Below are 25,234 nucleotides of genomic sequence, written 5' to 3'. Positions count from 1 at the left end.
ATATCTTTATAGGATTCATCCAAAAATACCAGAATAAAAAGACAGACAGACAACATCATCTTACTATTCGAAATAGACACTTTAGACCTATAATAGAAACTTAATTAGAACAGTTATGAACTATTTTCTTGTTTAATACCTGATAATCGATTTTTACCAGAACATACAGTATTATTTTCATTAACGTATTGAATGTGTTTTCGTATGGTATTTAATGTAAAATACGCACTTAATATATATATATATTATGAAAAGTAATAAATTTCCAGCAAACTACTTGAGAAATGTTAAACACGACCAGATTAAGTAAAGTGGTAATAAATTACTAAATTATATTGTATTACATTCATGAACATGACCCTGGTAATAGAAGTAGAAACAAAAGTTTAAACTAAATGTGTTTAGTCCTGTGTTCGTGAACTTTTTAATAACAGTTGTCAGTTTAAAGTATAGTAAAGGAGGAAGAAAGAGATCTGAATTACATGTAATCCTCCGAGGTTTCCACCTTGTCACAATATAACAGACTGTTTAATGCGGATATTAATAATTAATTAGTTTCTTTTGTGAATGAATATTATATGATTGTTTGGTGCGTTTTTTATTCTAGTAGAGTTAACAGCATACTAGTATTGGAAATTGTGTTTGCAACTCATTGATATAGAGAATATAACAAGAAGACTGCTTAGTAATAAACATATAAATAATATGACATGGGCAGGAAACAGCCAGAGAAAAGTTTGGTGTGAAGTTAACTGCGGTGGAAGTGATAAGCCTAACGTTTAATATGTTACGGTAAGACTAACTGTAGAAAAAAAAAGACAAGAACAATAATTTATTCCGTCAAATCGTGGTTCTAAAGTAACTAAATTAGCGTGAGTGTTCTTCGACAAAAGGAACAGAAGACATTTTGAAGAAAGAAGATCAAACGATTATTGGAAGACAATATACGGCTGAGGTAGCTCGAACCACTTTGTAAGTGAATTATACACAGAATACTAGTGTGATAGAAACAGAGAGGTAGTTTGGCTTTACAAATGAAATTCTGAAGTAAATAACTGAGTAGGCCTAAGTAGACTTCGAACAAGAAGAAGAAAATCATATAGTGCTTATGGTATTCGTATGATCTCTTTAGCGTAAATAATTTCTTGTTCATAAGTTTAATAAGTGGCATGCATGCTATTTTTTTATTGTTGAATTTATTATCAACAAGTCATAGACACCTACTATATAATAATTTTAAGCCCAACAACAACAACACAGTACATATTTATACCAAAAGAAATATAAGTAAAGGCCTTCAATTGACAATGTTTTCAAACACAGCCTTAATCTCTGACAGACTTAAATACAGATTTAGACAGATGACGGCTTCAAAACTTTAATTTTGAAACTGTAAACGTTCCAGTTACAAACACAAGTATTCCAAATAAATTACAATATTTGCTACTCAAAGTTCATTAGAATTCCTTCAATATTAAAAAAAAAAACAATTTGTGGACAAATCTCGTATCCCAGTTTTCATTTTTCACAAATGAACTAATAGCAACCTTGTAACTGTTGTTTTCTTACAGTATTGGTCGACTATAATATACAGACAGTGTCGATTGAGCCGACGAAAAATTTGACACTCGTTATTCTTTCAATCCTGATAATGCAAGCTAGTGTACTATCCTCTGGGGCAGAAAAGACATTATCTATTATAGGGATAAAAGAAAGCAAGCAAGTGGAACGAAGCAATTCTGGATTATGTGTTAATGCTAAAAGTGCGTAGAGAATGAATGCTAAAACAAAAAATATATATTCTTAATTTCTATACATCTAAAGCAGGCAGAAAAAATGATATTCCTACATATCACAACTTGGTTAATTTCTTTCTCTAGTTAACTCAAGCTATATAATAGTACCATATATAGATTAGCATTATGTCATTGGTTAACTTACATTAGTTTCTGGTAATTACGTTACCATATTTACCATTGCTTTTCAGGGGTTCCATTCCTTTCGGTGGACTCAGCAGATAACCCGATGTAGCTTTGCTATAAGGGAAACACACACACACACCATTGTTTTTAATTTCATTTCTAATTTTTATTATTATCGTGAACATTTCAAGTTCGTATCGTGCTAATTTATTTAGTAAGCACTTATAGCTGCTTCCTGTTGCCTGCTCCTTGTGCGTTGTGAAGTGACAAGAGTTAAAATCAGTTAGCTGTGTTAACGTATTTAGTGTATTATTTTATTATGTTTATTTTAATTAGAATTATTACTTTTTATCTTATAATGTTGTTATTCATGTTATTGTTGTTTATTATCATATAGTATTTTACAATTCTATAAACATTAGTTTTCGCTGCACTGTCACTACTGTCCAACTATTCGACTCTATAGCTGTAACAGTGTGACATATCATGTTTTTTCTATCTCCTTACTTGCTAGATAATTAAAAAAAATTGCAATACGTTTTCTAGTTTATTTTTATTATAAAACACATATCAATGACACTACTAAGTTTTTACAGATTTAGTTATTAATAGCAATGCGCAAGTCACAACGGTCATCATTTGTGTTTTCTATTGAAGAAGACTGTTGTAGCATGAACAATGTTGTGAATAGAAACACTAGCCAGAATGTAAGAGCTTCCCCTCAATCACATGGATGGAGTCTGTATATATTGTAACGTTTTCCTTTATTTGCCAGGTTTACTTATACTATGTATTTTTCCTATATTGAAATTACATTTATATAGATTATACTTAACATAGCTTTTACTGGTGCTTATAGCTTAACATAGCTACACTGGTGTAAGAACATGAATAAAACTCACTAGTAAAACACACAAGTAATCATTAAAATGTTACCTAACTTTGTATTTCAATACGTATTTTAATTGTTTACAAACATATTTTAAGACTCTTTCTTGTTGTACAGAGTAGTTAGAGGCAAAGAAAAAGCAGACACTACTCTGTAAGAGTATCTGACGAATTCTTCTCTTGCTAAATATTCTAAGTGAAATTACAGTAATCTGAGAATACCACAAGTTATAACGTGAGCCACAATAACTTCCTCAGATGACAAGTTACTGAAAAGTTACACCTTTGAATCCCTTTATTAGGCTTTCATTGACAACAGTATATTGTAAGAGATGATAGTCACGGTTCGAATACAGTGATGTCAAGTTCTTCAAGGAACATAAAACCTACGGTTGTACATAAATCAAAGTAATATTTATCTGTTCCTTAAGTGTGTACCTTGTGCCGTTTTCTTAATGATAGGTATATTAACAGCATTGACAAGAATGTTTACTATATCTGTTTTTATGTAAAAAAAAAAAAAAATTCTAAGTGTTAGTTTGGTATACGAGACTATCTGAAATCTCCTAAGCTGATCGAACTCTATGAGATGTTATTGGAATAATGTACATAACAATCGAGCTGTATAATAGGTAAACAGACAGCTGGAGGTTAACACGTGGTGAAGAGAGGTGGGTATAAATATATATATATGTCACAGTTTTCATCGACGTCTGCTAGTGAAATCGTAGTTCAGTTCAGTACCGCTTCTGTGTGTCGCCTCAGTATGAGATGAATGTAACTTAACCCAGATCTGACAGGTTGATATTTATAGTTTACGTAGTAGGAAGCCTGCTGTGATCAGAAGTTAATGAAATTACCTCTTTTTTGTTTTCAGTACTTTGTCTTTGACTTTCATATTGCCCCAGCATTGTTGTTTGACAAAATGGTGACACTCACGGTGAGATTTCTCTTCTATCTTTCTAAATTAATATATACTTTACAGAAACTTGTTATTGTTTTTTTCTTGTATGAAGGTTTCTGTAAGAATGTATTATGATAGTTATATCTATTTGATGCTTAGCATTCATTTAATATAATTTATTTTGAAGTATTAGTTAGAGAAGCTGAGATGGTCCACGTGTTTATGCAAGTCTTTAAGTAAAAACAGTAAATTCACGAAATTTTTAAATCTTCTCAGTGTCACATTAAAAGTAAGTTGAATAGACAAATAAATTGATTAACTTACAATTCAAACATAAAATAATTGTTGGTGTTGTATTGAATTAAGCATAAAACTACACAATGGGCTATGTGTGCTCTGCCCACCACGACTATCGAAACCCAGTTTTTAGCGGTGTAAGTCCACAGTCATACCGCTAAGCCACTGGGGGAGTTACCTAAAATAAAGAAGTTACAGGTTTTAAGTGGAATCTCATCTATATCAGTTTCATTTTCAAACTAAACTAGACACACACACATATATATAAAAAACTCAGTAACTCACTTATTACCAAAACACTAGTTCTACATACTAAATTTGATTTGTTTAAACTAGCATAAATTTTAAAATTAATTATTTCTAAGACTATCGTAAAAACTTTTTTATTTCTAACTAATTTATCTTTTTAAAACAAATTGCGTCTCACATAAATTTTCAGTTTCGTACTGGTCTTCGAATCGTTTGTTGTTTTGTGACACATAAATTAGATAAAACCTATTATTGTTCACATGGTAAGAAGAGAACTAAATTTCTAATTTTATAAAATCATAACTCTTTCTTCTTATTCATTTTCAGAGAGAGTATGTTAACAAATAAAACATTTTATTGTATTTTTTGCCGTAGAAGTCTGCTGAGCTCAAAAGTCGACATCAAAACTTTGTTGCAGAGTTCATTAATGATGATCGTTAAATGGCGTATTATTATATACTATTATTATATATGCAAAAACGGTTCGTTTGGGTTGAGAACAATTTTTTTACGTAGAGGAGCGAAAAACATTTCGACATTCTTCGGTCTACGTCAGGTTCACAAAGAAAGGAAAAGGTAACTGAACCTGACGATGACCGAAGAATGTCGAAACGTTGTTCGCTCCTCTACGTAAAAAAATTTTCTCAATCCAAACGAGCCGTTTATACATATATATTTTTTTCTACAAGTGGGTTTTCTTGACATCACTGATTATATTATTATATACTATTGTATATATATATATATGTACTATTATTATATTATATTATTATACACTATTGTATATATATATATATATGTACTATTATTATATTATATTATTATATACTATTGTATATATATATATATGTACTATTATTATATTATATTATTATATACTATATGTACTATTATTATATTATATTATTATATACTATTGTATATATATATATATGTACTATTATTATATTATATTATTATATACTATTATACATATGTATGTACTATTATTATATTACATTATTATATACTATTATACATATGTATGTACTATTATTATATTACATTATTATCTACTATTATATATATGTATGTACTATTATTATATTACATTATTATCTACTATTATATATATGTATGTACTATTATTATATTACATTATTATCTACTATTATATATATGTATGTACTATTATTATATTACATTATTATCTACTATTATATATATACTATCATATCAATAATTACTTGTTATGCTTTTTCAAGGGATTTATGTCGTTATTGCCATTTATGAATGCTATTTGTTCAAACTGTAAAATAACAACGCGAAATATTGGTTAAATTTTCCAAGATTTTGAATAAGCACCCTGTAAGTTTGTTAGCTGTAAATAATATCAATTAATATTCTTGTACAAATGTTGAAGAAGTGAAAACAATACTTTTATAAAATATGGAAAACAGTCAACTGATTTTCTTGGCTAGATTGACAGAGGGGGAGAAAAGCATGATTTCCATGTGATTTCTGGAATATAATGTAGGCTAATAAAACGCACTACAATTTTATTGGTTTTTTTTTCTTCCTTTACTCTGATATTCAGTTAAAGCACTACGTTATATCAAAATTTATATGTGTAGTACATAATGCAAACTAACCGATAAAAAAATAGCTACGGTATTGGAAAGAATGTTCACCACAAATATTTTTCTTCTGCAGGTCCTACATTCACGTAAATTCTTACGCAAGGGTATCATAGTTGGTACATTCAAGTTAGATGTCCGGACTGTATTTTCCCAACCTGGTACTAAACGTTTCCAAACGATAAAATTCTATTTTTTTCTAAAGCTTTAGAATATACTGATTTTCCTAGTGCAGTCATTCAATCTCTTGGATTTCACGCCAATAACGTTAATTGATTATCATTTTGTTCACCTGAAATTATCTTTACCAAAGTATATGAATGTATTTGTTCGAAATAGTTTTACATATTTATAACATTCAGTAATTAGTATACGTTTAGTGTTTTACACAGTTGAAAAGTAACCTATATATACTTTTTCATGAATACAGTACAATGCAAGTCTTATCGGAAATCACTTGCAGTGTTTGATTATTAAAATTTTGGTTGAAACACTGTACCTGCGAGGAAAACAGTACTGCAACAGCTCTTTCTGAAACTATGCTTGAACTCCACCTGGCGCTCTTTATGCACTCTATCGTTACCATTATACAGTGTGTTGTTCGTCTTTACTGTGTTATTTTTTAGAGAGATCTTCCTGTGAATATTCCTTACTGCTACAAACTTTGAATTCTTATCGTTCTATAAAATTAAAATTAAAAATTTCGAAAGATAAAGAAACAAACTGAATATTTTTTTTTTTATTTTGAAATGACAAAAAAAGTTTTAATCCGAATCTTTCTTAGAAGTAGATACGACGTTACTATTGCTGTGATAAGTAGCAGGAGCTAGAGTAAGTTTATGTATTTAGTAATGATATGATATGTTGATGTGTCACATGCTGTACTTTCAAAATTTTAGTGGCCATGGTTTTTACTCGAAGGTCTCTATGTAAAATGTTTCCGGACAGAAACGTAGTGTGTTGTTGGAATCAAGTCACATCTTATAACAGCTAATTAAAAGAAAAACAATTCGTAAAGTAGATCAAATAAGTGCCTAACTTATTTTAGCATCTACTTACTATTCACTAACTAATATAACAGAAATATCTATGTCTATTAGATGTTCTGTGTATAATCATTATTACTGATCAGTTAGTGGATTGATAAATAACCATCGTTTTATTTTCATTTTATTTTTTATATATTCTTAGACAGTTTAAAAATAAACGAAATGTGAATTAAAACACTTTTATTCTTTCCGGAAACATCACACAACATTTTCTTACAAACCTCACAGCAAACAATTATTTTTCTGCAGCTTTATAATTTTACTGCATGCGCCAATCTTTCTGATAAAATGTCTCTACCTCCAGCAACGTTTTCTCTGCTTCCTTATTATTCTAGGCTCTTCATTCGAGAAATATTATAAGATCAGGCAAAATGATAGGCTGTTTCAAGCTGGATGTTGGGACAGTGTTTTCTCAACCAGGTAGATATTCTACTTGGATGTTGTCTGTTGTATCCGTTATGTGTCGCTAGTTTGCACGAATTGAGTGAAATAATTAATTCGTAATTAGCTATTTATATACAATATTTACTAGCTATTTCGTTCAAATTTGGTTTTGTTAGCAATAAAGAAATATAAAATATTAGTTAAAATGTGAGTTACTTTGATATACTATGTTAGTTTCGATTAACGACAATGTCAGGAAAAAAAAGTTACTTCTATCAACATTAGTTATTTTCTTATGACATGCAGAAATTACTCTTTAGTCTATTTACTATTTATATATACTTATTCCAATTTTAAAGATCACCAGTTTTACCACAAGTGGGCGTTGCTGACTGACCCAGATGACGTTACAGCTGGCCCAAAAGGTTATTTGAAATGTGATATTTCGGTTGTTGGAAAAGGTGATACGGTGAAGGTAAGAATCTTGGGAAAAAATAATTTAAATTAATTATAACAGAGTAGTATTTTATCTAGATATTATTTTTTTCAATTAAGAATATAACAGATTTTAGTTGTAATAGATGCGTGATATTAAATCTCAACGATACTAGTAATACTGGTAATTTAAATCTAACTATTTTTTGTTATCCCAGTACTAATTTTCAATAGCATAGGGCGTATTTTAGCTTCTTTTTTAAAAAAAGAATAGAACCTGTAAAGAGCCATTACGAAACGTTTGATTTGAATTATCAATAATATTTTGAGGTAATATTACACAAGTATTACTATAAAATAATATTATTGAAAATCATTTATAGATAAAGAGGAAAAATTTAATTTCAAACTAACTGATGTATTATCATCTTATAGTTAAAACATTTTATAAGAACAAAGAGGGTTGTAGATACAGTTACTTAATATATCTAATTCAGATGCTAAAATAAGACGTATTGAAAGAAATTAATATAGCTAAACCTACGTTTCGAAATGCGTAGAAATATTACAATAAGAAGTTTTCATCGATTTATATTTTTATGCTCTGATATGAAAATATTCTGTACGTATATTAAAGTGATACATATGTTTCAAATAAAATGTATTAATGCTTATTTTAATCACAAATAAGTTAATCTGTATACGCAGCCACCTCCAAAATCAGAAAAAGATGAAGATGATATTGAAGCGTAAGTTCAGAAACGTTTACAAATTACTTTTGCAATTTACTATATATCTCTCTACTTTCTTATGCTCACCTGGTTGCTTATATAACGATATTGTTTCTAAGTTATGGACAGTGAGTAATTTTAGTTGATTTGAGAAGCTATATGATATCTGTCAGTTAAGGGACGTTGTTTCGAATTGTTTAAGACAGTTTTACACAGTTGACGAAATACGTACAAAAGAAAACAGAAGAGGTTATTTACCTTTCGCGACTCGTTAATAAAACACGTGTTTTGCCCTGCCTACAATAAATTTATCGTGTTTAGAAAACAATAATATTCATGTGTTAAACGATGTGACTGTGTGTTTTCTTATAACAAAGCTACATTGAGCTATCTGCTGTGTCCACCGAGGGGAACTGAATCCCTGAATTTAGCGTTGTAAGTCCAAAGACTTACCGCTATTCCAGCGGGGGACAAGATGTTACTCCAACTCGCACATCCCAAGGCTCACAAGATGTCTTAGATTTGATAATCAAATTAAACCTTTTGCTTGGATTTTTACTCATCACCAAATTATCAATGACAACCATAACCCCATATTATATGATTTGAAAATAAACTGGAGCTATGCAAACTGTATTTCTACTTTTGAGTTTGCCAAAACCAATTATCTTATACTTTAAAACTCATCTTTATTATTCCTTTCTTCCTTACTGACGCTAAGCCTCCAGTTGATATTGGTAATGATGTTATATGTAAAGAAATGTATAGTTAACCGCATAGACGACAAAACTGTTAAAATTAAATAATAAGTTTAACAATCACCAAGTGTTCTTATATTTTTATATAACGATGATGACGTTTCAAACCAGCGCTCTTGGTCAAATCGTACAGATTACAACAGAATGCACACGCGCAGAATTTAAAAATTATGTAGTATTTTTTACAATGAGCGTGAAACCTAGTTGCAAAATTACGTCTTACACATAAATATTACTAGTCAAGAAACCTTAACACCGACTGAATTTATGGAAAATATCAGAATCTATAGAAAGTAAAATCGTTGATTCAAACTTGATGATTGTAGGTTTTCCACATTGTAGATTAATCTTCTTTCTCTTTTACGAATGTCTGTTAGAACAATAATAAGCCCCAGAATCAGAAAGTCCTAAACTGTATGGTTTTTGATGGCGGAAATGTTTGCTTATAGGTTTTTCTTTGTTCTTCAGTTTAATATAGTTTAGATATTCTTATGTTAGATCACCGAGTCCGAGGCCCGTTTGTTCACTGTATAAAGTACTGCATTTTTTATAAATCATTTACTAAATAATACGTTCAGTGGTACATGTAAAGGATTTTCTTATGTTTAAAGCTGTGTTTTTCATTGTATGTGTGTGATGCTGTTCATATGCCTGGAGTGTCAGTGAACATTGCAACCTCGAAACGTCGTCCTCTTCAAGTAAGATTATAAAAAAAAACAACTTTGCCCTTGTTTAACCTTTAATTTTCATATCTTAGTCATCTGTACAACTTCTGCACCATTAATATATCTGGAGCCAGATAGTTTTATAATTCCCTCCCAAATTTATTTGCCCTTTTTAAAAAAAAAGAAAAAAGGTTAAACTCTCACATAGTATTCAAAAGTAAATGTCTTCGTAACAGTTTAGTTCGCTATGAATTTCAGTTAAAATTTCATCCTCCTAATTTTTAGTTAGAAAATGTTCAACAATGTTTCAATAAGGAACTGCAAAATTCGTCATGTGATCTTATGAACTGCATATTACGGGCCATGTGCCACCTTTGGGATATAGCTTTTAACGACATGACACAAACCTTTTAACATTTGTAACGAACAGGATTCTTTAAATGTTTTGAAAAAAAATTGTGAAACCAACCGTAATCGTCATAATTTCTTTAAAACATAAAAAAGTGATATTGTAGCCTTGAAACTATACTTAAGCCTATATCGAATGCATCACTTTTAAACAGTGTTGTCAACAAAAGTTATCATAGTAAGCCTTTGGTATTTTTACACAATAAAAATTCAATGAATGAAAACAAAATATCAGCAAATTAGGCCTATAAACCTACTACAGCAGTTCCTCCAAATGAATATACACTCCAAGAGGGGCCCGACATGGCCAGGTGATTAAGGAGCACGACTCTTAATTTGAGGGTTGTGGGTTCGAATTCCCGTTGCACCAAATATGCTTGCACTTTGAGCCGTGGGGACGTTATAATGTTACGGTCAATCCCACTATTCATTGTTAAAAGAGTAGCATAAGAGTTGGCAATGGGTGGTGATGACTAGCTAGCTGCTTTCCCTATAGGTCTTACACTGCTGAATTAGGGACGGCAAGCGCAGGTAGCCCTCGTGTAGCTTTGCACGAAATTCTAAACAAACAAATAATCCAAAATTCAGATGTTCCCGTAATAATTGCAGAGACGAACCTTTTAATTTTTCAAGGAAGATCTCAGACATACCTATATCGAATACAACCATTGTCCCTCCACTTGTAACCAACATCTCAATAACTATTATTTCCGTTTCCAGTAATGCAAACATTTATTAAACCATGTAGGTTGTTACAATTTTAGTGAATTGAAACTCTTGTCCAACAGACAGAATATCCTAAATAAAGGACTTACGTTTGACCTCATCAAAAGAGATCTTTTGCGCAATGGAAGATATTGAACATTTTTGTTACAGACTAAGACATAAAACTCATTTACCCGAAATCTTGGAAATAAATTCTTCTACAATTACTCCATTTCATTAATTTCATTTCTATACTAAATAATAAAGTAGTCAAATGCAGTGAGCTCATGTGAGTGTGGTGTCCATGAGGAATATTTTAAGAAACTTTAGAGAAGAGATCACAAGAAATGGAGCTTATCAACAGATAAGCCATCGTAGTTTGGCGCAAGGATTATGTATATATAACTACAGTTTTGAGACAACAACAGTAATTTCTACACTGCCTAATATCATCCAGAGTTGATGAAATGATTTATACTGAGAAATTATCTACTATAGGCAAGAATTTCATCGTAAAAGAGCCTAAAACTCTCACTTTATATTTTTTCACTAAAATCCAAAACGGAGGATACCTATTTTATCTGCATGCGGTTATCCTGCAGAACCAACATTTTGTTAGTATGCTGAAGTGTTATTGCTATTTGTCATGAGCTTCTAAACTCACATAAATACATGCACTTCTACTTTTAGCCGAATTTGTATTTACCTTTAGTGTTGCTAGTTTTAATGGTAATTACTATAAACATATCTGTCACTATGGAAACTAAAATGGGCCCCACCTTTGCAAACATCTTTTTCGAATACACTAAAATTCGTTTGTTTAATCGATGTAATGGATCAAAACTCATGGCATATCCTCGCTACTTTAACAACACAGTAGATATTTAATTTGTGCTAATATCAAATTTAGAAACTTTTCTACGCTACGTTTCTAATTTCCAGTCTTTTTTAGAATTTACTTTGGAAATATCCAACACAATATTCCTCTTTCTTGGCCCTAACAAATAAATACAAAACGATTATCTTACTTCTAGAATACATTACAAAGAAACACATCCACACATGTACCTACGTTTCGAATCTTAACACCCGAATAGTAACAAAAAGTCAATACCTTTACTACAATTTCTATGACTATGCAAAATATGGAGTGGTCATAATTATTATAAATCTAAAAACATGAAAACTTCATTTTCCAAAATAGATTGTTCTCTGATATTTTCATCCACGTGCAGCTACCAAAGCTAGTTCATTTACGTTCTTGTACCTAGGAGGAAACGTTCAATCCTAGGAAGAAAGGACACACCAATCGTATTCCACTTTGTGCCTTGTGCTAACATTCCATCAAACCTACAAGATCAAATACTTTACATTAAAGAATTACAAAATATTTACTGAGGACCTAACCACTAGATCAATTTTCAGTTTTCATGTTCTTTCCTTCATAATTTGTCACAGACATTACGAAAACCTAAGTGAACTCCTGACGCACAATAACAGTAAATAAAAATGAAATGATACACTAGGCACTCACACGTGTAAATAAAACAGGTGTCATTTGTTCAAGTAAGAACGGTATCACATATGTGCGAGTAAAACATAAATTTTTGAGATAAGAAAATCCTTTACCTGTACAATTGAATATATTATTTACTGCATTATTTCCAAAAATATAATAGTTTATACACTGGATAAACAGATCACCGACTTAGTAAGCGAGTACTAGAACATCTAAATCACATTAAACTGGGGAACCACGATACATCTATAAACAAATCCTGCTCCATTAACAACCATAAAATGGGTCGTGGGACTTATTAATACTCCACACACATTCATAAAAGAGATTAATCTACAATCTGGGAATCCCACACCCATCTGGTTTAAAATATTTTTCCTTCCTATATATTCTAATTTTTACCTATATTTTATTTAATTTTAATTTCAATCTGTTTTATGTTTTTTTTATGTACAAGACGTAATTTTGCAGAGAAATTTCACACTCAAAGTTAAAAATGCTGCAAACAATTTTTTGAACTCTGCCATATTCCTTTTGTTATAAGCTGTGCGATTTGACAGACAGCACAAGCTCAAAACGTTATCCTCTTCAAATAAAAACATAAAACTTGCTAACTGCTAATCATGCTAACAATATAACTAAGGTACTTATAGAAACAATATAAATCCCTTTTTCTATGACAGTTGAAACCTGCTATCAACAACTGGAGACTAACCTCTTTAACACACTATCACATCATCAGATTCCCTGTGAAATAACAAATTAAGACTGAAGAGAATGCACGAATCTATCAAAAATAGTTTCTTTAGTTTTAAAAAATTGGATATTTTTTTTATTTACTGTACTTTTTCAATAGCTTTTTCCATGGGTTTTTGTTCCTAAAATATATAAATACATTCAGGCTTATTTATTTTTTCTTTCATAAAGTTCTCTCTACTGCAACTGTGGTTTTATTCTATACCTCTACAGTTTCTAAACTGAATCTTTGATTTATTTTTAGATAAATATTTTCTGTGCTATCATATCAGTAGCTAGGAGATTATTGCGCAATGTTCCGCTTGAGGATTTGTGTCGTCCTCAGACAACGACGAAGGGAGAGGTTGAATTGTCATACTTTCCAATGTAGAACAAAAGGACGTGTTACTAGGGTCACACTTCTACGCCAACATGATAGGCGTTATAATGCGATCGTCATAAATGCCTCAAGATACAAACAGTGACTAGATTTAATGCAGTCAATTTAGTTATGAAATACTAATTCATTAGTTCTATATTTAATCACGCTTCTTATCTTTCCTGATCTTTGTATGTAAACCACTTATCATTCTGAAGTGGATGATTATTCAAATCTCTAAATAACTTAACAGAAAAACTTACTGTTTTATGCTATCCATATAACTAGTTTCTAAGAGTAATATTTCTAAAAATGAAGGATGATGAGCTCATTGTCTCAATTTGTCAACAGTTACTAGATTTATTTACATTTAAAACTACTGTTGATTTATCATGTTCTCTACACAGTATTTTCTTATTACACTTTCAGTTCGGCTAATCCAAGTAATGCTTTTATTTTTACAAACTAAAAATTCTATTTTTGCATCTTTCATGCTTTACAGCAATCAGCTTTGAATAGTTTTTCAACATGTTAAATGTGTAATTCTAGTCTATAATACACAATTTAGTTTTATTTGAATTTCTCCATGTTATATTTTTAAAAGTAAAATATATGTTAAAACAATATCACAGTAACACTTACAATTATTGTATTTAACTTCAATGATATACGTTCTTGCTCTTTCTTTTACATTTAATATACTGTTGGAAAGATGTTTTCACTTTTGATCTCTTTATAAATATTGAAATATTTAGGATACAATTTATAGTTTTTTTCGATATCTTTTTACATTTTTTATCCTGAAAAAAACGCTTTTTAGCATAAAACTTATTGCATGCATGTAATCTATGTTTAACTCTCTATATTTTAAACACTTTGTTAATATTCATTCTGTAAAATAATTTTCTACATAATAAATATGTTTAATCGCAATTATAGAATAGCAGCACTTACCTTTTTGTTAGTAAGCCTTTGAGAACAAATACAGCTGAGCTTTCTTCTGCATTAGAGATATAAGGTACATTACTAACATGTTCAAAACCATCGTGTAAAGTGGGAAATATATAGTTGAACATATGTGTGTTCTTTCTAGCTGACATCATTATCATTGAAACAAAACTATCACCAAATGACAAATCACTTTTATTGCCTCACAGCTAATGGTATGTAAACCTTTCACTAAAAGAAAGAGGTTGATATGACTCAACGTTCAGTTTGGATATTAACATTGTTTATATTTTATCTGATAACCCATGTGTCTTATGTTTAAGACAGCTAATTGTCTTTCTAAACTTTGGTTTTAGAAAATACAGCGGTCAGGATCTCAAATTTCTTATGATAAAGTATTAGAAAATCCCTATCTTTTCTCTCACATTTTCTAAATGCAACATGTTTACAATAAAAAGAAGCTATTATATTCATAACACTTTAACAAAGTCTTAGTTAAAACATATAATACTTTCGTTTGAAAGTAGAACAGTTTATTTAACATACGGTTTCACTGAAAGAAGAGAGAGATGAATATGGCAGGAAAACATTTATTAAAATAAAGCTTGAACAAGTCAATGATGATACATTGTCACTATCTATTCATTTACATTACTAAATACTTAATACTTAAAATAAACAGCTCAAACATATTCTCAAGACAGCTGGAATGGGTATTAAAACTGTAATTAGAATAAAGTACAGAAAAGCGTTTCGTTCTTCTTAGGTCATCTTCTGGTTAACAAAGAGAGTTTACAACTGACCGTTGCTGGACACATACCTTAGGGAGGAGAGTGTAAACGGGTACGGGATTGTAGGAGGCGTTGCAGTTATATCTTAGGCTAGTAATTAGTACAGGTACAAAGGTGATATTTTATATTGGTTTAGTTTTGGTTTGCGTTGTTGTATAAGTCAGGCTTCTTTGATTTTGCGTTTGTTTATATTTGTTTACCGTTCTAGTCTCTGGGTGTTTTTTATGATTATGTTGTATTTATTTGATTTACAGTGTTCAAAAAGGTGTGAAGGTGTTTTTTGGTTTCTTAGAATCTGGTTTCCATTTCTTTTCATGTTTCTCCAATACAGAAGTTGTGACAGTTGTTGCATTGTATCTTAAAAATTATGTTGGTGTTTGTCACTGTAGTTTTTAGATAGTATGGACTTTAGTTTTCTACCTGATTTTTGAATAAATTTGGTGTATACTGGAATGTTGTGTTTTGTTATAAGTTGTGTCTAAATGTTGGTTATTTTTTCGCTAATATCGGGAATATATGGTATGCAACGGTATAAGGTTTTGTAGTTTGTTTCTTGGAATTTATTATTGTTTGTACCAGGCAACGGTTAGTTGCAAGCTCTCTTTGTTTACCTGAAAATGACCTAAGAATGTCGAAACGTTGTTCTGTACTTTAATTAAAGTTTTAATACCCATACCAGCCGTCTTGAGAATACATTTTATTTCAAGCGGGTTTTCCGTCATCATGGAACAGCTCAAACAGCTTAGAATAATGTTTCAAAATGAATGATCGATTAAATTCTACTTTATTTACTTAGACATCGACACATAAAGTACATGAAGTTTTATTATATAAATGACGGTAACAGATTTAATTGTTTTTGGGTAGCGTTGATAATTTTAGCTAGAAGTTCAGTCTACAATAAATTTTTGAATTGTTATTTTTAAACAGTAAAAGCTTCTGTTTACAAGATATAACTTTTCATTAATGTTTCAATGTAAAATCATAAGCACTAAATAAGACTATTCATCAGATACTGAAACAGTTATTCACATAATTAAAGAAAATCTCATATTTATGTATCACACACATATTGAAAAAAAATGCTAATGCATTATTTACGAAAAACATCTTAACTGACAAAATACTGACGTATATACATCTACTTAATCTTGTATGATAAATTACACTTGATGGATATCAGTTTCTAATCATACGTGCAATCATAGCTTTCTATATCTTAGGATGTGATGATCCTGAAAAGGACCTTTACATTTCATACATTTAAACAAGATCGTTTTTTTTTTCAGAAGAAGTATAGCCTTTTTCACTAACCTAACTACGAATCCTCATTTGAAATGTATTATTTTCGTTTTGTATTAAACTACCATATGTCCAGTAAAGTAGTAATTGAGGAATATTTAAATGATTAACCACATAATAACCACTGCTTGGAGATGAGGATCATGTGAGTTAGAATAGTCACCATGAAATAAATACTTTAAATCATGTCTGTAGGTATGTTTGTCTATCATTTTATACATATGTATAAGTAAGATCAGGTGAATTCTCTAAGAAGCGACACCAACGAATAAAACATTATGTTACCTATGTTCAGGAGTCACATGGTCACTACTTGAGAATAACAAATAATGCTTTTGTTTTTTTACAAAGCTGACAAACAAACCAGAAATTATGTTAACATTTCTTTCAACTTTCTTACGAAAAATAACAAGAAAATACATATCTTTTCTTTCACTGTTTTATAAATCCAACATGTTTGGAATCAATATTAGCTGTTACATTCACTATATTTTAACATTGTGTGTCACTGAACTTAACAGTCAGTAAAATAGTCAGTTATTTATTAATGAACTTTATATAATAATGTTAAAATCCAAATGCACATTTATGAAATTCTAAATATTTGATGGTATACTAGAAAATTATTTTTCTCCTTCTAAGTTACTAGTTTCAGTTTTTCATCTAGAACTCGTATATCTATCATTCAAATGTAACTTTACAAATACAACATACCAGTATTTATGAATAGTATAACTTTTTGAAGGTGTGTTTGTTTGTACACGTAAATAAATAACTGTATTGTCTTTATCTCACAATTTGGGCTATGGTCTCTGATTTTATCCAAGAAGTACTTTCCGCTGACAATTTAACAACTCGATAACATTTTATATTTACAAATAACATAAAATGACAGACTCATGAATTGTAAATATTGGATTGCCAATATTAATTTAATTTTCATAAAATGTTGGTACATTGTAGATAGTATAATTTTTTTTTGCATACTTTTCTCCTCCGTCAGCATTTGTTACTGATCTTTGCTCATTAGTCTCATCACCACTACTTTATAAATAATCCATTCTTTATCATGTAATGAGTACTAAAACTTAAGTCTGATATATAACAACATAGAACACTGATTGTGGAACTTGTACGACAGAGAGGACCGTGAATAGATTAAAGAGGAATCTAGCCATGTGGCGACCGTTTAAATCTATAACAATGTTTAATGATACTGAGTTTTTGTTTCAAAGTAGAATAATTGTCCACTATCATTTAAAATCTATATAGATTATTACATGCTAAGTTGGAATAAGCATAATTTGTATGAAAACTAATCCTATAAACCATAAACTCCAATGTATATAGCACCTGAAGTTTTGCTTGCATGGATTGTATACTGGTTACGTGTAGAGACAACTCATGTTACCGAAACTCTTTGAAATAATCACTTTACGCACATGTAAAAGCTCTTGTGTTTATTTCAAAATTAATAAAAAATGATATATATAGAAATAGATTTATTTGGATTGTATGTGTGTTTATGTTTCCCTTATAGCAAAGCCACATCAGGCTAACTGCTGAGTCTACCGAGGGGAATCGAACCCCTGATTTTAGCGTTATAAATTGGTAGACTTACTACTAGTAAGTCTTTCTTACTACTTAGTAGTAAGTAGTAAGACTTACTACTGTACCAGCGGGGGACTTTTGGATTGTATAACCCAAAGAGAAAGCGATACAAAAAGTATTAAAAGTAATGTTGTGTTGAGAACTTTTTACTGTGTTAATTCAATAATAGTTTTACACATAATCAAATTTAGTAATTGCTTATATAAGAAATATTCGAAGTAACTAATTATAGAGATAGCGTAAAGACAAGCTAATGAAACAGTAAATTTTATATAAAATTGTTTATGGATTTAAATAAGCATCCTTATCAGGATGTTGAAAATTTTACTAAATTTACTCTATAGCTTAGGAAATATAAAATGTATCATTAAATACATAACTAATGAATTAGTGTTTTATACATACATCAATTAATCTAGCCATTGAGATATGCATGATGGTCTCATCATGAATGATACCTTTAATGGCTTCCTAGCAACACAACCAGCAACATATCTTCTGGTTCTACTTCGTGAAACTATGACATTAACGACACTAGTAACACCATCGTCTCTACCACTCCATATTGCCTGAGGTTGATACACTTGTGGCGTTCTCTAGCAAGGTGTCATATAACAATACCTTTATCTAGTCATATCATTTTCATAATATAATTATTTTGAATATTTTATATTTTATTTTGTTTCACAAATATATGCTGTTTTCTTCTTTTTTTTATGCAAGTTGATATCCCAGGTCATATTTGAGTTCATATTTTTGCTCATTGCTGGAAAATAATTTCCAGGTAATTAGCCCAAAGTACCTCTTATTATATTCTATCTAAGTAACTTTGTTTCATTGAAACACTGATTTGTTACTCATCAACCTACAACGTTTTACAGAAACATGCTACTACCAGATGGTGTACCATCAGAAAGACAGCATGCCAGATTCATAGTGAAGATATACAGAGCAGACGGCTTGCCTCGGATGAACGCGAGCATTATGGCAAACGTAAAAAAAGCATTTGTTGGAAGTTCAAAGGATTTCATTGATCCTTATGTGCAAGTGTCCTTCGCAGGACTAACAGTTAGTATATATATCATCGCTACCTTCTGTACATTGTGTAATTTCAACTTAGCATGTTTAAATATTTTGAAACATGCTGACATGCTTCATGGTATGTTATGCAATAATTTATATTTGTGTGCATTCTTTGGTGTTAGCTACAGATTTCTTTTTATACATTTTTTATATATTTTTCTCTAATCAACTTGAACCTCCATTTGAGTCGGATACTTACGTTCGAGTCACTTATTTTTCTTTCCACGTAATAGGGCATGGTTTTAACTTTCTTCCTCAAGTTTTCATGTATCATCTCTAACAGGGTAAAACAACAGTGCGAAAAGGCTCGTGTTCTCCAGTTTGGAATGAACAAATCGTCTTCACTGAAATGTTTCCTCCCCTTTGTCAAAGAATGAAGATACAAGTCCGAGACAGTGATACAGTGAATGATACTGTGTTAGGGACCCAGTACATTGAGCTTTCAAAAATTTCTAATGAAGGAGAAAATGGTGAGTGTATGTGTACTTGCAAAGTGTGAGAAAATTTTCAAGTATATTTCTTTTGTATTTATGACTGGATATTTTATTAATTTAACAGTAGAGATGGCAGAAAAGTGGTATTTTCTACGATCAAGCCAAGCAGTATTCCAAGGTTCAGGTTTGGCCTAACTTAGAAACATTGAGTAGGTGGAAATCAAGCATTCAGCGTCACTCGCCGCCTGCACTGCTTGATTTAATCAAACAGTAGGACTGACTGTTACAGTCCAAATGCCTGCAAGTATGGAAATGCGAAGCGTCTTTAGCAATACCACACCTCGAGCCTGGGAACTTTGGAAATGACGTTGATTATTTTTTAATATTGCAGGTCTAAGGGTTTAATATGATTAATTAAACCGTAAATATATGTACATGTATAAATTTTAATATAACAATTAATTAAAATTATACACTATTAATGACTACAACCTGTGTGTAAGCCATATAGGGTTGATGGGAAAAACGGCCTATTCAACAAAAAACTACTCTAAGAAAAAGTTTTTATGTTTCTTCATTTTATTTTTCACTTTACTTTCTGTCATTTTATTTTTTGAATAATTATACCAAATTATGCCAAGAAGTTATTGCGATGAAAAGTTTCTCTATGAATTTAAAACCGGACAAATTTTCTATTAGTTATTTAGTTAAGGTTTTTGCTTAACTTTTCCTTTGTATTCGCGCATTTATTTTACAGATATCTTTTTCCAAACTATGTTGATATTGTTTCTCAAGGATATTTTAATTATTATTCCAACCCTTTCATTTTATTTCCGTTTAAGCAAGCTCACGTTTATATAAATCAGACTTTTCCTCAGGTTTTCTCCCTACTTTCGGACCTTCTTTTGTCTATCTCTACGGATCAACTAGAGAATACTCCTTATTCGACGAACATACAGCTCTAAATGACGGACTGGGTGAAGGTGTCATGTTTCGTGGTTGTCTATTAATAGCTCTTCGGACAGAAATTTTAGACGCTATGGACACAACTATTTCTGATGTCTATTTAGAACAAACTTTACCGATAAGTGAGGTGAGCTTTAATGGCGAAGAAATATTAGCAAATTTCTTGTTGTTGTTTTGTTTTTTCTGTATATTTTCAAAAACTCTGACAAGTGTTGTATTTACTGGGTATTCATTATTAATAATACATTTTTTTAAATAAAAGTTATAAATTAAAAAATTAATAATTAACAAATATCGTCAGTCTTTATCAGCAAATCATAAGAGTGATTTTTAAAATTTATATTGCTATTATTCATTTCAATAATTTTACAAGCATCTGACACTTCATTGTCTACAAACATCTTTCAATCAGAAGTGTATTTTTATTGCTAACGATGTAGTTTCTTCGTATAGTCTACTTATCAGTATTAGTTAATAACTTGCATATTACGGTTAGCAAATAAAAAACGCGCTGTGAATGTACGCTAGGGTAATTTAAGGACATTATCCCTGGTAGATTTCCCACTTAAAAAGTGAAAAATTTAATTTATGTAGTTATATGTGGTAGAATTATTTAAAAGCGAGATAAACAATAGTGAATTAAAGTAAGGTAAGGCAGAACCTACGTATGGATGTGTCACGAAAACGTTCATTGCATTCAAAGGTAGAAAGCAGGCTTAATACAAGTTAGTCCAATTTTACACCGCTATTGTGGCATGCTTATTCAGTTTCAAGAGGATCTACATATGTAATACATTCTCCACTAATTTAACTTTTCTAATGTTTTATTTATAGAACGTCTATGGAAGGAATGAGGAATTCTTTCTGTATGGCTGTTTACTGGAAGCGTGCATGATTGAAAGAAAAATTGGAGAGAAACCAATTTACTTCGAAGTATCAGTAGGTAAGACCGCCATTTATTTTTCTCTATACAAATACGCCTGTTTTAAGCTACAAGAATTTAGATGTAAAAATTTGTAATTAAACTCACTTTAGTAAAAAGATATTTTAAAATTAAATATTCGTCAAATTTCAGGAAATGCAGGCAATGTACTTGAGGGCCAAAGATGGGGATCTCAGAACCAGGATACTGACAGTGAATCAGACTCAGATTCTGGTCCTGAATCCGTTCAGAGCGATCTTGCTTGTCAGTCCACCACATCTCCAGTTCGACCACTTTCTGGCGATAGGTAAGGTGGTTTACATTTATTTAATAGTGTTTTTGAGTTGTTAGACACAACACATTTTCAAACTTACTCGAAGAGTACTATAATATTTGTGAAGGACAGACTTCAAACTTGATATTGTAAGCATAACATAACACTGAATCCCGAAGAAATCCGCATTTGATGTTTCTGCGGAAGTTTTGCGAACATAATATGTGTTCCTGTGGTTGGTTAGGTTTTACCAAATACAATTTATTTACTGAAATTCTTTCCGTTTACAGAAGGATTAAGATACAGTGATACACAATAGGATTTAGTCTGTAATAAGAGAAAGTAAAGGTAAATTTGGGATGAACTGGACTGAGTACTGAGTGCGAATTTGCCAGAGGAACGTTGTTGAAATTCATGAAGGTAAAATAGGAATAATAAAACTCACTTTTTGATTTTAAATAATGCGAAAGCATAGAACTCTGAAGAAGGATGTCATAAAGTAAATATATTGTAATTTCACTGATGTAATTCCCAAATACTTTAGCTGAGAGCATTGACCATTAGTTCTTCCTGGCTATCTGTAATATTTAAATCAGTTTAATATGTTTAATCTCACTACTAGTTTTCTTGATAATCTAGGGTGAACCTCTTTCTATATATATTATAAGATAAACGACCTACCCCGATTTTAATAAAAAAACACTAAATTTTCAGAATAAACAAGTTAACACATGTTCACGCTACTACTCTTAGTGATAAATACTACACACAATGCAATAATATTTAACATGGAGTTAGACATCAATTTTACCTATGATAATAGGTTTCTTAACAAGTTATGAATGGAAATTTGTTCTCTAAGCACTTATAGTACCTTCTGCTCTCTCTTTGACGAATGAATGATCTATTTAGTGTTTTAGTTTAAATGGATGGAATGGACCATTTATAACAAATTTACGTGGCTGCACTGTATCATTTATTTGTTTGAACATAGGGATTATCACGTGTCTTCACATAACAAGATAAACTAATGTACCTGATTAAGTAAACGGATAATGTAATGTTTTTAGTTGTTGTTTTTATCTAGATTATTTACATGGACAGAACTGTGACTTTAATTCTTTGATACTTGATATTTTGTTGTTTGTGAGTGTGGTTGAAATAATAAAGAAAAGTAATACTGTTCGTTTAACATGATATATTAATTCTATAACGGTTAGCTTAATATACATTCCACTATAGTAGTATTCAAAGAAATTAACAAACAATCATAAAACCAAACTTACACGTTATATGTGTTAGATTTACTTTCAAACTAATATTTTTTTTTCTCTAACTATCATCGCTGTGCAGAATACTAAAGAACGTAGATGAATAACACTTAATCCTAACACAATGTCTTAAGATCCTGAGGAATGTGTGTCATCGAGTTTTTGTCGAACTGAACTACGAAGTGTTGGGTTTCTTTTTGCAGGCAGTACTACTACTTACCTTACGGAGACGATAAACCTTGCATGTGGGTCCGGAGTGTGTGGCAGGACCAACGCCGAAGACTTTATAACTCAAATATAATATCTAAAATAGCAGAGAAGTTGGTAAGATTCAATATTTATGTTGCACAAACGTAAAAAGTATATATCGACAAAAAAGGGGATGAACCTTCACATATATTCTTATTAAAAGAATTTATATATTGGTGATAGAAGAGAAAAACATGTTTTAACATCTTATATACCTAAAAATCGTAATTGAAACATTTAAGAAACTCAGCTCGCGTTTTGTTGAAGAGAATAGTTTTATCTGCTTGTATTGCCCTGTTACTTATAAGTGAGTAGTTTTAAATTGAGATTTTAAGACAACGAAATAAAGAATTTTCTGTAAAATTCGCGTAGGCGTCGTTTTGTTAGTGACATTTTATTTGTAAGTCATTAACAGCATTAAGATAAAAAATGTAGACGTAAACTGCTAATCGTTATTTCAGAAATGGATACAAAAATTTATGTGAAAAATACTTTTTGTCTTTAGTATTTTAGGCTAAAAATTAATTTGTGCTGTTATTTATCGTAAGGTATTGATAAATCACAGTGTATTTGGAGAAAACTACCCTTATTTGAAAATAATTTTTTGTTGTAGGAAAGTGGACTTATTGATGTACAAGAAATGGTGCGTCTTGAGCGTCCCCACGTGGACCGTCGTTTACGAGGTGTCCTGGAAGAGCTTGCCACCGGTTGTAGGTAGGTTTAGCTTGTTATATAATATATTTTGACATAAATAAAATTCCTAACAATATATTTAAATATTCTTTGGTCAACCAGTTCATTACTATGTGTTAAAAATAGGCTGTTCTAAAACTGTTCCTTTATGAAAACAAAAACAAACATGAATTTAGGCTAAGAATGTTGAGCTCTTGATCATTATACTTGTAGATTTACGAGTTATGTATCAAAACTTCAATCTTCAAATTTCCGGAAGATCCACAAAGGTAGATATCTTGAACAAATTCAGTTAAAAGAGAGGATTTCCTCCAACTAAATGGACAGTTATTTGCAGCAAACACTTCGTGTTAGGTACGCATGATGTATTGGTGTTACTGTTATCCCAGGCCTAATGTACATCTTGTCACATCCGTTTTAACACTTGACTTATGAAAAGTATAAATTGCAAATAGTTTGGAAGTATGTTGATAATTTGAGTTTTATTCTTCACGTCCTATGTTAACGTACACTGCATGAGTGATATGGGATGATGTATGCAAGTGTAACTGTGATTTTATATTAAATATGAGGATAAATCGATTTTCCTTTGCTATCCGTTATCTATATTGCGACCAAGAACTAGAATGTCTATGTGGAATATTCGGAAGGTAAAAGTAACTAAGCTAGCATATTCAAGCAACACAATATTGTGGTACTATGGTTAACAGTACTCGTTCTCACTATTTTCGAAATTCAGTAATGTTTCTTAGATGTTCGGTACATAGTATGATATTGAAACACACTGAAAATATGGTAAATGTTTTAAGTGAACGATAACTTTTCATAGCGCCTTTGTAGTATACATCTTGACTTTCGATATGATATATGTAGATGTTAGACCTCTTAGAGAAATGTTCTGCTACCCAGATTACCAAGTTGGTAAGGTATAATTATTCATACTGTTAAGACTGTATAAGCTTCAGCATATGCACTACGAAATTAAATACTGGAACTCTTGGTTACTAGTTGTTTTTCACACATGAATACATATAATTTTTCCTTTG

General features: G+C 30.7%; 1 protein-coding gene across 3 annotated transcripts in view; it reads left to right on the top strand.

The window, feature by feature from the left end:
* Nucleotides 1-25,234, top strand: part of LOC143230453 (otoferlin-like) — a 208,001-nt gene that overhangs the window by 125,296 nt on the left and 57,471 nt on the right. For 2 of the 3 annotated variants that reach the window (XM_076464033.1, XM_076464035.1), the window contains 11 exons: nt 3,688-3,750; nt 5,953-6,037; nt 7,669-7,784; nt 8,453-8,493; nt 19,178-19,364; nt 19,663-19,849; nt 20,692-20,906; nt 21,614-21,722; nt 21,855-22,008; nt 23,450-23,570; nt 24,109-24,209. In XM_076464033.1, the coding sequence (XP_076320148.1) occupies nt 3,688-3,750; nt 5,953-6,037; nt 7,669-7,784; nt 8,453-8,493; nt 19,178-19,364; nt 19,663-19,849; nt 20,692-20,906; nt 21,614-21,722; nt 21,855-22,008; nt 23,450-23,570; nt 24,109-24,209 (1,379 nt within the window). Of the gene's footprint in view, nt 1-3,687; nt 3,751-5,952; nt 6,038-7,260; nt 7,346-7,668; nt 7,785-8,452; nt 8,494-19,177; nt 19,365-19,662; nt 19,850-20,691; nt 20,907-21,613; nt 21,723-21,854; nt 22,009-23,449; nt 23,571-24,108; nt 24,210-25,234 lie in introns of all 3 variants that reach the window. The other variant, XM_076464034.1, reaches the window with a different exon arrangement.

This window comes from Tachypleus tridentatus, chromosome 10, assembly GCF_004210375.1.
Source record: "Tachypleus tridentatus isolate NWPU-2018 chromosome 10, ASM421037v1, whole genome shotgun sequence".
NCBI classification, from domain to species: domain Eukaryota; kingdom Metazoa; phylum Arthropoda; class Merostomata; order Xiphosura; family Limulidae; genus Tachypleus; species Tachypleus tridentatus.
Note: the sequence above shows the minus strand (reverse complement) of the source record. Positions and strands in the feature narration are given on the sequence as shown.